At 37.2% G+C, this 16,308-nt stretch overlaps 1 protein-coding gene across 1 annotated transcript in view; it reads right to left on the bottom strand.

Annotated features, from left to right (window-relative positions):
- The window catches only part of Tmtc2 (transmembrane O-mannosyltransferase targeting cadherins 2), a 439,320-nt gene that overhangs the window by 213,071 nt on the left and 209,941 nt on the right, over nt 1-16,308 (bottom strand). Inside the window, exon 3 of the mRNA XM_004650152.2 lies at nt 422-1,250. Within this exon, the coding sequence (XP_004650209.2) occupies nt 422-1,250 (829 nt within the window). The remainder of the gene's footprint in view (nt 1-421; nt 1,251-16,308) is intronic.

Genomic DNA, 16,308 nt, shown 5'->3' with positions numbered 1-16,308 from the left:
AGCCTCACCTTCCTCAGACACTGACTGTTAGAAAAAAAAAAAAAAACAGCTAGAGTACATGTAAATTACATAACCCGACTTTCATATAATTAAAGAGATGAAAAAATGGTGTTTTAAAATATGGACACCAAGCATTTTTCTAAACTTTTACGACAGTCAGTATCTTCAAATATTACAAGTTCTAATTCCTCAATATAAACATCACTGGGGCACAGAAAAAATATTTCCCTATCCCAAGCATGGAAGGCTGGATGTGTACACAAATTGGTCCTATAGCACATCTCTATAAATAAAGAATGAAAGATACAGGTAAGGCAAAAAAGAATCTCTTCTGTCATGTTGTGTTTGAAAGCAACACACAATGGTATGAAAAGGTTGCAAATATAAACTATCCAGGCAAAAGCAGAAAGGAAAGTATTACCTTTTGCTGGGTTCACTTTTATCCCTGACCTATAGAGCATTTCTTCATTCTGCCAGTCTCTGTTCCTGATCACAGTTTTCAGTCCATAGAAAACAATTAATGTGGCTGTAGCATAGAAAATCAAGGTCTTGAGAAAGCGTTTTTGGACTTTGACATACAGGGCTCTGGCACCCACTGTAATCAAGAGACAGAAGCCCATGCTAGGAATATATAATACTCGCTCGGCAATTACAAAGCCGACATAGAAAAACAGGTTCGTAGCAGGAATAAAGGGTATTATCAGCAAAGATAAGGACAGAACAACAATGTTCTCTGTAGAAGGGAGCTGCGTTCTTGGTGACACTGTGTTTTTAATGCCATTTTCTACTTTGGATGCAAAGTTGGGCTTAATCTCGGAGTTCCCGTACTCCACATCTGTATGGCAGCTATGGCCGTTAGCATTCTGTTTGCCATTTGTGACGGCTTTCCCATTGTATTCTCTGTCTGTGCTTGGGCTCTTCAAACCATAGTAGGCAAGGAAGAGGAGTCCAGTATAGAAGGCCACAGTGTGTAGGTTTCTCCAATCACAGATGGTTTTGAGCAGAGGCACAGCATCCATTGACCAGTCAAAGCTGAGAGTATCTGGGCAGAGCAATAGCCAGAGGTTCTTGGTGGGCAGATAGCAGAAGGTGAGCGTGCGAGCCAAGAGGCTGTCCGAGTCAGCTGCTGGATTGTCTGAGTTGGAAAAGCTTGGTGGTTTGTTTCCCATCCAGTATAACCGGGCCCCCAAAAGGGAGGTCCCCCAGAAAGTTAGCAAGCTGATGCTGAGGAAAAGAGATAAGTTCTTCCTCTGAAACCAAAAGAAAGGGAGAAAAATAAAACACCACCATCAACACAGCATTGAAATGTTTCACCTAACATTCAGAGAAAAAATGTATTTTTTGAATTTTTTAAACTTTTTTATTGACAACTTCCATGAATCAATAAATCATGTTAATTTTCTCCCCTCCCCTAATTATCCCTTCAGAAATCTGCTCTCCATTATACCCCTCCCTCAAGTAGTCTCTTTTCTGATTTTGATATCATCAGTATTTTCCTCCTATTATGAGGGTCTTGTGTAAGTAGTGCCACTGTGCTACTGTGATACTTAAAACATAACATTATGTCTCAAATACAAAATTTCCTCTCCAGAGCCTTTTAAATATGCTTAGGGAAATTATCAGCTCAAAAGAAAAAGAAAAAAAACTTGACTGTCAAATCCTAGCATGCATTTAACTCCAGGTGAGTGTCTTTTCTTTCTTCTTTCTTTTTCCTTTCTAAAATGCCAATCACCCAACCTTCAATGTAATGTCCTCTACAGAATGAATTCAATCCATCCCCCACCCCCTTTGAGAATTGGTATCAGTCAAAACGAGAGAAATGTCACAGTACTTAGCTCAGTGTGAGAGACAGTAGTCACACTGCAACCATTTTGTTTCATTTTATAATTTAGATTTCACACACAACATGAAGAACAGCCATATCACAGGGAGCTAGGCATGGTGATGCACGTCTTTAACCCCAGCACTTGGGAAGCAGAGGTAGGAGGATCTCTAAGTTCGAAGCCAGCCTGGGACTACAGAGTGAGTACAGTTCAGTCTGTGCTAGAGTGAGATCCTATCTCAGGAAAACAAAACAAAAAAGTACAGGGAATGACAGGGTTCTCCTCAGATCTAAGGCAGTAAGGCATTGAGCTACATCAACACCAGTATCCGTGTATCCATGTCACTGTAGAGTGATTTTGCAGAGTGGATGAACCAGACTTTCATTGGCTGACCCAGGGCTGTCATGACACCAGTGACATTCAACATCTTATACTACCCCTTGCAAATCTGGACAGTTCCATGTGGTCAATTTTTAAAAATACAATAGTTTTAATAATGGATTGACTTATTTGAAGAGAAAGAAGATTCTGAGAAGGGCCAAAAGGCATCTATGTTCACAAGAGTTGTTTCAGCAAGCTCCTTCAACTTGAGCAAAACACAGCTGGGAATGATGGCACATGCCTGAAATCCAGCACTTGGAAGGCAGAGGCAGGAGAATCACAAGCTGGAGGCTAGCCTGAGCTAAACAGTGAGGACATGTCTCAAGAAGTCAAGGTAGGAATGTATCTAAACGGTAGGATGTAAATGCACATGGTTCTGGGCTCAATCCCCAGCCCTAGTGAAAAAATAAAGTCTAGTGACATCACACAATTTAAGTCCAGGAGAGATGGTGGGAGCAGGTGAAAGAATGGGTACTATCGCCCAGTCACCAGTGTGACATCATATGGCAGGCAGTCACTATCATATTGACTAATGATTTTAAATTGTGCCTGAAGTCTCACATGAGACCCCAAGAGTATAAAACATGCCACAAAGAACAATATGTCTTAAACATGTACAATTCTACTAAAACACACACTGTGTATTGCACATAACTGTTATACTGTGCTGTCTTCAGGCCCCACCTCTTCCATCCCATCTCCAAATGCTAGAAACACTGGAAACTTTGTATCTCTACTCCCACCTCATGATCTCTGCAAAGTCCATGACATCACTATGACCAATATATGCTATTGATGCTTCACACTAGAAGTTTTGCTCTAAGAGGTTCCCATATACTTGTTCTGACTCAAAGGTGAGGATTAAAAGGCTGACATCAATGGCAATATTAGGGTGAGGGGGTACAGAATCGGTGAGTTAATGCTAAAATGCTAACAATCGAATTCCTAAAGCCTCACGATCAACTGCCATTTTTAACAACCAGCCTAAATGTGAAGCTGTGACTTTTTTTTTTCCTCGTGGAATTTTGTAAAACTGTGTCACCTATAAAAAGATGTGTTTCTAATAAAACCAGATCTCCCTGTGATTCACATTCACGGATCTGTGACTTATAGCCTTAAAACTGTTTAATTTCTAAATTAGCCTCTATGTTCTGATCAATGGGTTAAATCAAGCTAGCATATTATTAAGCCATGTAATCACAAAACTTGTTGTTGATTATTTGTTTGTTTGTTTATTTGTTGGTGTATGTTTTGATAAAGGATTTCTCTGATGTTGTCCAGGCTGGCCTATACCTCACAAATCTCCAGTCTTCATATTTCTTTCCTGTTTACTTGGTAGAGTAAACCTATCCAGCCCTGGAATATCTGAGATTGATAAAGCATGAGGAGTCCAATAAGTTAACAGCAAAGACTTCAAAGTTAAAATTAGCAAAAACCTACTCAAAAAAATTAGCAAAAACCCACTCCCAAGTGTGACAAACTTAAACATAGCATGAGAAAAGAGCCAGGCTTGGTGGCACATGCCTTTAATCCCAGCACATAAGATGATGAGGTAGGAGGATCACTGTGAGTTCAAGGATAGCCTGAGACCACGTATTGAATTCCAGGTCAGCCTGGAGTAGGGAGAGACCCTACTTCAAAATTAAATAAATAAATAAAAATAAACAAGAAAAAAAAAAAAAAAAGAATTGCCACTGAGTAGCTACAACATAATTACTTCACTCAATGTATCACTAAAGTTGCCAAAAGTGATATGTAGAGGTTTGGTGGGAAATTTGGAAGTCTATAGTAGAATTAATAGTTTGTATCATCTATACTTTTGTAATATGAATTCATTACAGAGAAGTCTATAAAAACTTTTAGGTAAAAATACAAAGACACTAATCCTACCTTGTCCACAAAATCCAAACACCAAAAGAGAAGGAAATTGCTAAAAAATTCAACAGAGCATTATAGAAATGAATCATATTCTATATTCATGATCTGAAACCATAGGGCAATTAAAACAAAAAAAAACTACATATAAAGAGATAGTTAACATATAAAGAGATAATAATCAACTGCATAATTAACATAAAAATACTATATAGTAACTCAAATAAAATGCAAATACCAGGATGGGTAGTGATAAATTATGTTGCAAAACATGCACACACACACACACACACACACACACACACAAACCACTCAGTGAAAAAAAAAAAAAAAAAAAACTTCCCAACAAATTTGTCTTTCTGAGTCTGGCTTATTTTGTTTAATATGATAGTTTTCAAATGCATCCATTTTCTAGTAAATGGCACAATTTTACTCTTCTTCATGCCTGAATAAAATTCCATGTTGTATGTGCACTACAATTTATGTTCCCATTCTTCTGAAAGACACCTGTACTTATTTCATAGCTGAGCTACTGGGAATAGTACTGTTGTAAAAATGGATTATGCCAAGACAAAATTTCCTCAGAAGAAATAAAATAGAGCTAAAATGAAAGGGTTTGACAATCTCATGTGGCTAAACTTGTAATGTGCTGGATTCAAAAATGTATTAAATGGGCTGGAGGAATGGCTTAGTGGTTAAGGTGTTTGCCTGCAAAGCCAAAGGACCCAGGTTTGATTCCCCAGGACCCACGTTAGCCAGATGCACAAGGGAACACATGTATCTGGAGTTCATTTGCAGTGGCTGGAGGCCCTGGCGTGCCCATTCTCTCCCTTTCCCTCTCTCTTTCTCTCTCTCTCTCTCCCTCTTTCTCTGTCAAATAAATAAATAAATAAAAATATTTTTTAAAATTGTCTTGGGCTGGAGAAATGGCTTAGCAGTTAAGCGCTTGCCTGTGAAGCCTAAGGACCCCGGTCCGAGGCTCAATTCCCCAGGACCACAATAGCCAGATGTACAAGGGGGCGCATGCATCTAGAGTTTGTTTGCAGTGGCTGGAAGCCCTGGCATGTCCATTCTCTCTTTCTCTCTGCTTGTTTCTCTCTCTGTCTGTCACTCTCAAATAAAAAAAAAAAAAGATATTAAAAATTGTCTTAAGTATATTCAAGTAATGTCAAGAAATCTGCATTCTGGTTGTGGACGTGGACACATTGTTATCTTACATGTTAGTTATATATAACTTACTAGAACCATTATAACCTTTGTAATATATGAGTACATTTCCCATTAAAATATTTACAATGTTCTAATAACATCTATATGCATTTTGTGGTGCTGCCTCTGATTTTGTAAGGAAAGCCTTTCAGTTGACAAGACAACTAAATAAAGACAACGCATATCAGTTCAGATACAAAATTTCAGTATTATCAAAACACATAGGTTTAGTCTGAGTTACTCAAATTGACACATCTCTAAATCCCCGGAGGGGAGAACAGAGCTGGTCTTTGTAAGCATTCAGATCAATGAATGTCTAACTTTGACCATCAAATATTTCTCTCATCTTCATCTCTACATTTTATTTATTTTTTAATTTTTTATGAGGGAGAGAGGGAATTGGCACGCTAGGGCCTCAAGCCACTGCAATGGAACTGCACATGCACTTGTCATCTTGATGCAAGTGTGACCTAGCATGCTTGCACCACATGTGTGTTTGCTTATGTGGGCTCTGGAAAATAAAGCTAGAAGGTAAGTCTTTCGGCTTTGCAGGCAAGTGCTTAAAATGCTAATCCACCTCTCCAACTCCTTCTCAACATTTTAAATCACAGTATGCTAAATCCTCACTTCCAATTTCCCAATGACTCACAAAGCAAAAATATTGCATATGACTCAAAGACACTAGTTCCAAAACTTCAATGGCCCTCAAACACAGAAGCATGGCCATCTACCTGTTTACAGTCTATCTCTTTCTCCAAAAGAAGTATATCATAATATCAGTATAACGGTAACACCTTCATTGTGAAAAATGACTGTATGCTTACATAAGCATCCGACTTTGACATACATCATGCCAGATAATTAGTGGGCAGTATACCTTCCTGCCGTAAGGTAAGTTATCTATTTTCACAAAATGACACAGATCTGATTATCAAAAGCCCAAGTATTTAATAAGTTCAAATGTGTTCTTGATTCTTCTTTAAAGTTCATCTTTAGTATAAGAAAAAAATCAGCTCTAGTCTTGATACAATTTTTTCTCTCTCATTTTTTATTAACATTTTCCATGATTATAAAAAATATCCCATGGTAATGCCCCCCCCACTTTCCCCTTTGAAATTTGATTCTCCATCATATCCCCTCCCCATCTCAATCATTATCCTTACATATATACAATACCAACCTATTAAGTACCCTCCTACCTAGTCTTGATACTTTTAATTTTCAAATTTTACAAAGACTTTCCTGAATACCACACACACACACACACACACACACACACACACGCAAAATCAGATGGGTGTGGTGGTGCACACCTTTAATCCCCAGCACTTAGAGACAAAGGTAGAAGTTTTGAGGCCACCCTAAGACTGCATAGTGAATTTCTGGTCAGCCTGGGCTAAAGTCTAAAAATTCTAAAACAAAAATTATGTGTGTGTGTGTGTGTGTGTGTGTGTACAATAAAATGTAAATCAAGCAAGAACAGAAGGTTTATAGTTTATTCTTTTTTGAGACAGTAAGAGAAGAAAAGATCATAGCTGTAACTTAATGAGCAAATAATGTGAAAATTTATCTCAAAGCATCACAATCACCTGCACATATCACCTGAAACATGAAGACGCTAATGAAGCCAGTGAGAATATCTCATCATATTAATTAGAGCTGATGCCTTTGCAGGGCTCTGCTATACAGGGTTTTATTCTAGGGATGTCTTTGAGGAAAGCAAGCAAGCAAGCAAGCAAGCAAGCAAGCAAGCAAGAAAGAAAGAAAGAAAGAAAGAACGAAAAGAAAACAAGAGGGAAACAAAATGCAGCTGGCTCATCTATCATAGCTCCCCTCTGTGGCTCAAGGAAAACTGCAATCCACAGTGATGGCTACTTTAATACTATATTCCAATCTCAGAATTTCTGGGACACGAGTGAAACTGGAAAGGAATAGGACAGTCTCAATGAAGGGAAATGTAAACATTCTGGTTTGGAGTATTAAACCCATCCTGAGACTCACTTTTGGCAAACTAATGAGAATAAATTACTTAGGCACAAGGCTCATTTAATTCCAAATTAGGCCCTTGGCAATGATAGCAGTTGTAAGAAAAAAGTAGATAAAAATCAGTATCTGAAAGCTATAACACTGAAAGGACAGGCAATGCAGACAAAACAAAATCTTACGCCATCTATTTTGTATCTCACTGGTCATCACTGAAGTCATAGCTTTCCCAACATCAATGATCTAGCATTTCTTTAACTCCCCTCCTGTTCCAAATAGTTCACATTGGACATTTACCCCAAAACATGAATATAAAACTTCAGTTGTCTGAATGTGATAAAATATATGACTAAAAGTATAATCAAAAATTACTTCTGCCAGGCGTGGTGACATACAACTTTAATCCCAGCACTTGGGAGGCAGAGGAAAGAGGATTGTCGTGAGTTCGAGGCCACCCTGAGATGGCTCCATAGTGAATTCCAGAGCAGCCTGGGCTAGAGTAAGACCTTACCTCAAAAAACAAAACAACAAGAAAAATATTACTTCCTTCCATCCAGAGCATAGTTCATAGATCAATGTTTTTTTTTTATAATCAATGTTCAAAGAAGTTCTGTATCACTTTAAAAGGAAAACTGAGTACTGCTATTAATAATTACTTTATATTCAAGATTAATAATTTTGCAAAATACAAAGTAACAGATAAAATGAAAGAATATTAATGTTTTTATTGTACAAGTTATAAAGAGCATCAATGAATGGCCTTATTCAGCCTTTGTGAAGAAAGAATTTAAAGATTTGGGGCATAAAAATTATTGAGGTGTTCAGCACTCATTTATGCTAATTATAATATAGTGTTTCCCATTTAATTAATAAACCAGCAGAAGCCATTTGTACTTTGCTAGCTAAGCATACATACATTTATGCATTTTAATCAGTTATGCATTTAAAAATTGCCTATAAAAATGTTTGCATTGTGTTTTAATAAAATACTTAATATATATTTTATTTATTTAATTGTTTTCAAAAAAGAAGATGGTCATACAAAAATTCATGTGTCAAAGCATATTTACTATGTCTGAGTTGTTGATATATGATTTAACATTTTAAAAAATATTTTATTTTTATGTATTTATTTATTTGACAGAGTGAGAGAACGGATGAACCAGGGCCTCCAGCCACTGCAAGCAAACTCCAGATGGATATGCCCCCTTGTTCATCTGGCTAACGTGGGTCCTGGGAAATCAAATCTGGGCCCTTTGGCTTTGCAAGCAAACACTTTGACCTGTAAGTCATCCCTCCAGCCCATGATTTAACTTTTTTATTTGTGTGTGTGTGTGTGTGTGTACACATGCCAGCAAACAAACACCAGAAGCTTGCACACCTTTTGTGTTTAGCTTATGTGGGTGGCTTGAGAATTGAATTTGGGCCTGCAGGCTTTGCTAGCAAGCACCTTTAGCTACTGAGCCATCTCCCTAGAACTCATAATATGATTTTTTTTAATCAAAATGTCAAAACAAACCCATGTGGAGTATTTTATAATAACAGGTACCAAGTACAATAGGATTTGTTTCTCTTACTTAAATTACTGTAAGAGCTATTAGCCTATTTGAAAATTTTCATAATCTTTACTCATATTTTTTGATAGTAGATGGTAACAGACCATTTTATTTGTAATATTAAAAAGATATGGAAAGAAGAAAGCTAAGATGATTGGTTTATGGATTCACTTAATCCAAGTGGAGACTTTTATTTGTTTTTTGTTTTCAAGGAGGAGGCAGGAAGAGAGAACAGGGGAACAGAGAATGAATCAATGAATGAATGAATGAATGATAGAATGCATGAATGAGAATGGGAATGCCAGAGCCTCCTGCCACTGTAAATGCACTCCAGACACATTTACCATTTTGTGCATTTAGCTCTTTATGTGAATACTGGGGAACTGAACCCCAGCCAGCAGGTTTTGCAGGTAATCACCTTTAACAACTGAACCATCTCCCCAGCCCTGGAGATTTTTATAATTTTACTTAAAATCTCATTACAACTTTTGTTTGCTCTATGCCTTTAAATGAGTATTACTTTTAGTCCAGGTCTTTGATTCTATTTCCAATAGAAAAACAAAAACTGAAGCTTCTTAGAAATAAAGATGAGTCTAGGGCTGGGCAGGGAATGTACAGATGGTTCAAGAACAACCTGTGCTCACACATATACTAATGCAGATGTCCATGATGAAAGAAACACAGGAGCCAATCTAGAACAACATGAATAAAAATAAGTTTAATAGTGAGGGTTGATTTAATCCAAAGTATAAAATATTAAAGCATCCATAATGACATATTTATAACTAATCCTTCTTTATAGAGGAATTATAAATGATTTGGATGTATCTTCTGTCTTCATTCTCATTCTCATTGTTTTCATTCTGTCTTCTGTCTCACTGCTTATGTGTCATCTGTAATGACTTCTCTCCAAAGAATAAAGTATCCAGGAAGTGTGGTGGTATTAGAAAGGAACAGCATTGTATTTGAGAAACCTTACTGGTGATCATGGCCAACACTAAACCTCCTTGTTGGGCTGTGATAAAAATATCCCTTAAGTTGCATTTTTCTTCTCCAAATCCCAAAACTCTGTCTAATCAAACAACAAACCAAGGCCTTCATTGGGCTTATCAACATTCTACCATGGATGGTAGAGGAGGGAAGAAAGAAAAAATTACCTCAGAGTGGAAGACAGACTAATTGGAATGAAGGGATTCAGTGGAGGGAGATGGAGATGAGGGACATGAGAAGGTCATTGGAGGGGACTATGATCAAAGTATGCTGTATGCATGTATGAAAATGATCAACAGAAATAATAATGAAAAAACAAGGCATATTTCAAATGAAGATATATTCTATAAAACATATACCTAGGAATCTTCAAAACTGTCTAAACCATCGAAAACAAAGTTCAAAAACTGTCAGAAGTACAGATGACAAGTCGATATAATGTTCTGTGTTGTGTGGAATGTTGAAACAAAAATAGGACTTTAGGTAAAAACTAAGCAAATCTGAATACTCTATGGACTCTAGTTAATAATATAGCAGCATGGGTTCATTACATGCAATACGGGCATTATCTTAATGCAAAATAGTGATGATGGAAAACTAAATGTGTCATACATAGGGACTCTGCTTTATCTTCTGGATATTTCTGGCAAGCTTCTAACTGCTCCAAGAAACAGTCTATTTTTAAAATATAATATTATTTGAAGTAAAAGATCTTCAAAACCAAGTGAAATTATATCAGTGGGCCTTGTGACATTAGCATCTGAAAGTTAACGGTAAATGAATGATTAAAAAATAATACATTAACAAGCTGGGCATGGTGACACACGCCTTTAATCCCAGTACTCGGGAGGCAGAGGTAGGAGGATTGCTGTGAGTTCAAGGCCACACTGAGACTCCATAGTGAATTCTAGGTCAGCTTAGGCTAGAGTGAGACCCTACCTCAAAAAAACAAACAACAACAACAAAATACATTAACAATTTAGCTGTCTTCGAAACTGGGGAAGTAAACATGAGACTACCATACAACTGCTATTTATATGTATTGTATATGTGGCATATTAATTTTAAATCTTTTTTGCTTGGTTTCGCTCTGACACTCTACAGCATTTGGACAATATTATAACACTTAAGTGGGAAGCAAATATAAAGGGAAAGATGCTTCTAACCCCATTGCTATGGTGTTTTCGTTGGCATGGTGACCCATTCTTTCTCATTAAGTTAACATGGGGAAACCAAGCACTTAGCAATTTCTTGCGTACCCATGGCAAACCCCTTCCAGAGCTAACTATTTGTAACTGAAGTACCCAGAGTTCAATTAGTGGAACCACACGGGTATTCCACAGCCCCTAACCCATTACACTAACAGTGAGCTCTGAATGCCAGCCTCCAGAGTAATCTTGTTTAGCTTAAAATAAGAGGTTTAACACTTCCCACCAGGCAGTGCGCTATGGTCAAATCAGGTTAGCCAAATAACAATTCAGCCTTTCTAAAGAAAATATGTGAAGAGAAGACCCCTTGTCACATAAGAAACAGCAACAACAAAACTGTTTTAAACTGAAGAAGAACCCTCACTCTCTCTGAACTTCTTGCCTTGCATTTTAAGAATACATGGAACAGGGGGTGGAGAGAAATAAAATCCAAAGAGCTTACAATTAACTGAATTTGGAAAAGGAACTTTTCTCTATCTCTGCTCAACTGGGCAACTGCATTGTAAATGCATTTCCTGCGCCAGTGGAGTAAATGGCAACATTCTTTTAACTCTGTATGGCTCAAGTGCCACAAATGCAGCCATTATGAGATGCGTTCCAGCCTCATTAATGAGTTAAGCATGTGAGCCTAGCATTTTGGAAATATAAAGACAAATTATAATGAGACTTCACTCAGTGGGGAGGCTGCAATACAGCCTGCTTCTCTCAAAGATATCATAATAGACAGCTATTTAATGAGGGTGGGCATTTTCCTACAAAAATACAAAAGATACCATATGCAAAAGAAGATTTTATATAGACAGAACTTAATATGTCTGCCTACCTGATAAAAGTTTGTTCACAAGCATAACTTCAATGATTTTTTTTAAATTTTTTGTTTATTTATTTATGAGAGTGAGACACTCACACACACACACACACACACCAGGGACTCTAGACACTACAAACAAACTCTAGACATGTGCAGTACTTTGTGCATCTGGCTTTATGTGGGTACTGGGAAATCAAATTTGGATCCTTTGGCTTTGCAGGCAAGTACCTTAAGTGCTGGTCCTCAATGCTTTATGTTTTATATTCTGGCTCATATTTTTGTCTTTTGTTAAATAGAAGTATTAAATTCCATGTCAAATGGGCACATGGTCCCTTATAGTTTCTTATATGTAAAAAGTGAATACTTTCATCTAGATATTACTTATACCAACTTTCCCTTTACTCCCAAAATGTGCCACCAATTTATAAAATAATTCTTGTTTGTTTGGTTGGACAACTGAGGCAGAGAGCTAGAGGTTTTGAAAGAAAATTGTCACCCAGGAAAGCATACATTTTATCATTTATTCAATACACAATGATTTCAACTACTCAGAAATTGCCACATAACACTGTAGCATGTTGCAGCATCAAATTAATGGTCATTCCAAGCAGACACAGGCAGAATTGGAACTCACAAGGCTGAATGAGAAAGGCTTATGGAATTTACCAGGCATCGGCTCATCTGAGATCATAATTTTCACTGGCCCCATGACCAAAAGAAAACAAACTCAATGAATGGCCATACCACATTTTCAAGTACATCAGAAAAGGTAAAAAGTTAAAGTTACTAAAATCTACTTCAGTAAAATAAGTCTTTATGTCTGTCGATCTGGTCTTTTTGATCTGGTCTCCTTCATTAAAAAAAAAGTAAAGGATATCTGTAGGTATGAGGTACCCTAAGGCAAGATGTTTGAGGAAAAGCTTTTGAAACAAAAAACTAGGTCTAGGGATAGGTAAGACAGGAAAAGACAAAATCTAAATTTGACTTCTCAGAAGAAGACAGGGCTGGAGAGATGGGTCAGCAGTTACGGTGCTTGCCTGCAAAACCTAATGACCCAGGTTTGATTCCCCAGTACCTACATAACGCCAGATGCACGAAGTGGAACATTTATCTGGAGTTCATTTGCAGTGGTTAGAGGACCTGGTGTGTTCATATTCTCTCTCTCTCTGTTTGCAAATAAATTTAAAAAATTAATAGGAGATAATCTTTTAGGACTATGCATCTTACTACCCTACAGGTGAACTTTTTGAAGGTTAAAATAGTAAGTCCATGTGAAAATTATTTATTATAAGTGGGATCACATTTCCCAAAGCATAAATATTTGTACCATCCATTACGCATTACTTAAATGTCTTCGTTTATTAGCCAGAATTAATCATCCAACACTGATTTTCCATAGACAAGAGCAGTTTCATAGTTCATGTTCCAAAGAAATGGGGATTCCTGCTGGAGCTGCCAGGTGGCAATGGGCCAGCTGTTTGGGAACAAATATAAACACTAGGAATTTGTTTAGTTCAGGTTCCATTCTTAAAGCATTTCCAAAAATGGGTTCTGGTCAGTAGCAACCTGATGACATGAAATCTGTAGAGCCTATTTGTGGTAACTAGTGAGCTGAAGAAAGAAATCGTTGTGTAACTGTTTCCCTCAGTTCTTCCCCCCCCCCTTTTCCTATTGTGAAATTTTAAATTAAAAGTTTCATCACATCCTAATTTCAAAAATCAAATTTGGAAACTAATGCTAAGAAGGTTCAAAGACAACTTCATAAGAAGATGTTAGAAGCATAAAATTATGAAGCTTATACACTGGTTGCTGTTCTGTCCTCCATTTGAATGAGACTTCAATGCAACTCTTAAGCTTGATCTTACTTCAGATTAATTAGAAAAGGATTATGCATATATTAAATACCTATTTCAGGGACATTAAAATTCTCACCACTAATCTTCATTTTAAACATGTCTTTTAAAAGCCTCATTAAAGTTCTAGATGTTGATTATTTCAGTTTGAGTTAAAATTAGGTATTTTCTCCATTAAGATGTACAACTTTGATTTTTTTTATATTATCAATTAAAAACCCTAAAGTTAAATAAGATTTACTACATAAGTCTCTCGTGAATTTTCAAAACGTAACTGGGTAATTTTTTCAGCCTGCCGCAGCTCCAATTAACACTAATCATTGCCATGCCCTAATTATTTAAAATTAAATAAACTGAACTTACACGTGCAAACATTTTGTAATTCACCCTGCATCCACTTCTCTTTTCAAGTGAACTCATAAGATTAGACAACTTGTTTTAATAGATTATTATGATTGGACTAAGTCCAAAAGGCATTTGTCTAGTGGGAATTCTGTGTGCTTTAACAGTTGTGGTTTAGTGAACTCTTTCTGACTGGCCTGTCAATCATTTTTAGACTGGCTCACAGCCCTTAGAACCCTGCTGAGAGACAGGCAAGAAGTTTCTGCCAGGTGCATGACTGACACCCAGTTAGTTTGGATTAAAGAAAAGGGAAAAGGATGTGGAAGGAATCAGTTAAGTCTGACTGGAACCCCTATCTTCTTACTCTCTAAATTTAACTGTGTTCTTGATCCAATCTATTGATGACCCTATCCCCTGGTCATATCTTGTTAGGCACCTTCAGTGCAATAGTCAAGACCAGAGACTTCATACAACTCATGCCAAGAATAAGTCAAGCAACAATAAAGCCAAAGGATGAAAAATATTAACAGTGTGATATAATTCTGATTAAGAGAAGATAACAGCAGACTGGAGAGATGGCTTAGCAGTTAAGGCACTTGCCTGTGAAGCCTAAGGACCCAGGTTTGTTTCCCCAGATCCCACGTAAGCCAGATGCACAAGGTGACAAAGCTCAAGGTCACGCATGCACACAGGGTGGCACATGCATCCAGAGTTCAACTGCCGTGGCTAGAAGCCCTGGAATGTCAAATCATTCTCTCTCTCATAAAAAATATTTTAAACATTAAAAAAATAAATAGAAGGTAACAGGGCTGGAGAGATATGTTAGCTTTTAAGACACTTGCTATAAAGGCTAAGGACACAGATTTGATTCCTCAGTACCAATGAAAGCCAGGTGCACAAGGTGGCACATGCATCTGGAGTTCTTCTGCAGTGGCTAGAGGCCCTAGCATGACCAATCTTCCTCTCTCCTTCTCTGCCTGTCTGTTTTTCTCTCTCTCTCTTTCCCTCCCTCTTTATCTCTCAATAAATAAGTATGTTTTTGTTTATAAAAAGAGAAAGAGAGAAGATAGGGGCCTGAAGAGATAACTCAGAGGTTAAGGCACTTACCTGTGAAGCCTATGGCCCAGGTTTAATTCACCAGAACACACATAAACCAGATGAACAGGTGGCACATACATTTAGGAGTTCATTTGCAGTAGCTGGAAGCCTTGGTACACCTCTCTCCCTCTTTCTCTCTCTCTCCTTCTCCCTGCTCTTCTCTGCCTCTCCCTCTCTCTCTCTCAAATAAATAAATCAAATAAAAATTTAAATAACTAAATTTATAAGATGCACTACTTTAATTTAGCCCCTAAACCAAACAGCGTTATCAGGACATTTTTTTTCTTCAATCAGTTTCCATAATGACTGCTAAACATGGCAGAAATTTTACAGTTAGGATCATATTTCTTCCATCTACTTTTATTTTATTTGCTCCCATATTTCAAATCAACCCATGCACCTCATTCTTTCTAACAACTGAAACAAATGCAGGTCATCCTAATAATATGGTAAAGGGAATACAAATTAAGCTCCATTATATTGTTCTATGAGAAACCTGATATTATGAGGAAAGGGAGAATTGTGCATAATTGCCTAATGAATTCAAACACCTGTTAAGTCATTTTACACCTCCCAGATGAGGTCCTGGCATCTTGTAATAAATGCCAGGCTGAGAAAATATTCCATTCTGTGATTGTAGCTTACTATGGTATGTGGGGCCAATTAATTATTAGTCATAGCAACACTAACTATGTGTATTAAGTATCTTTGAATGTCTTGATATTTATAATCTCTATTAGTTCTTTCTAAAACATTGTGAGGTTAGTCAACTTTGTGAATGAACCTTTTACTACAAGGTCAAGTGGAACAGAAAAGGGTTAGGTTAAATTGGTGACATAGCTAACTTGTAGAAGAATAAGGTTTCAAAGCCACATCCTTTGAACATTCAGGGCTGTCTGCTTTTAAGTACGTTAACCACTCAGTCTACACTTCACCCTTACTACCTCTAGCTTTTCCTCAGGACCAGTTCCCACAACTTTGCTCACTCTTTTGGATCTTAAGATTGCTGGCAACACCTGTAAAAGACCATCAACTGCTACAGGAAGAGCTCATCAAGCTGCAGATTGCTCTATGCTGGGAAACACAGAGGAATCATCAGTGAATATTTCTGTAATACCTAGAACATTCGAGAACATATACACATCTTTATTTGGCCTTGAGGACACTAAAGACAACAAA

This window comes from Jaculus jaculus, chromosome 6, assembly GCF_020740685.1.
Source record: "Jaculus jaculus isolate mJacJac1 chromosome 6, mJacJac1.mat.Y.cur, whole genome shotgun sequence".
NCBI lineage: Eukaryota > Metazoa > Chordata > Mammalia > Rodentia > Dipodidae > Jaculus > Jaculus jaculus.
The sequence above is the reverse complement of the archived record's forward strand: the minus strand, read 5'-3'. Positions and strand labels throughout refer to the sequence as shown.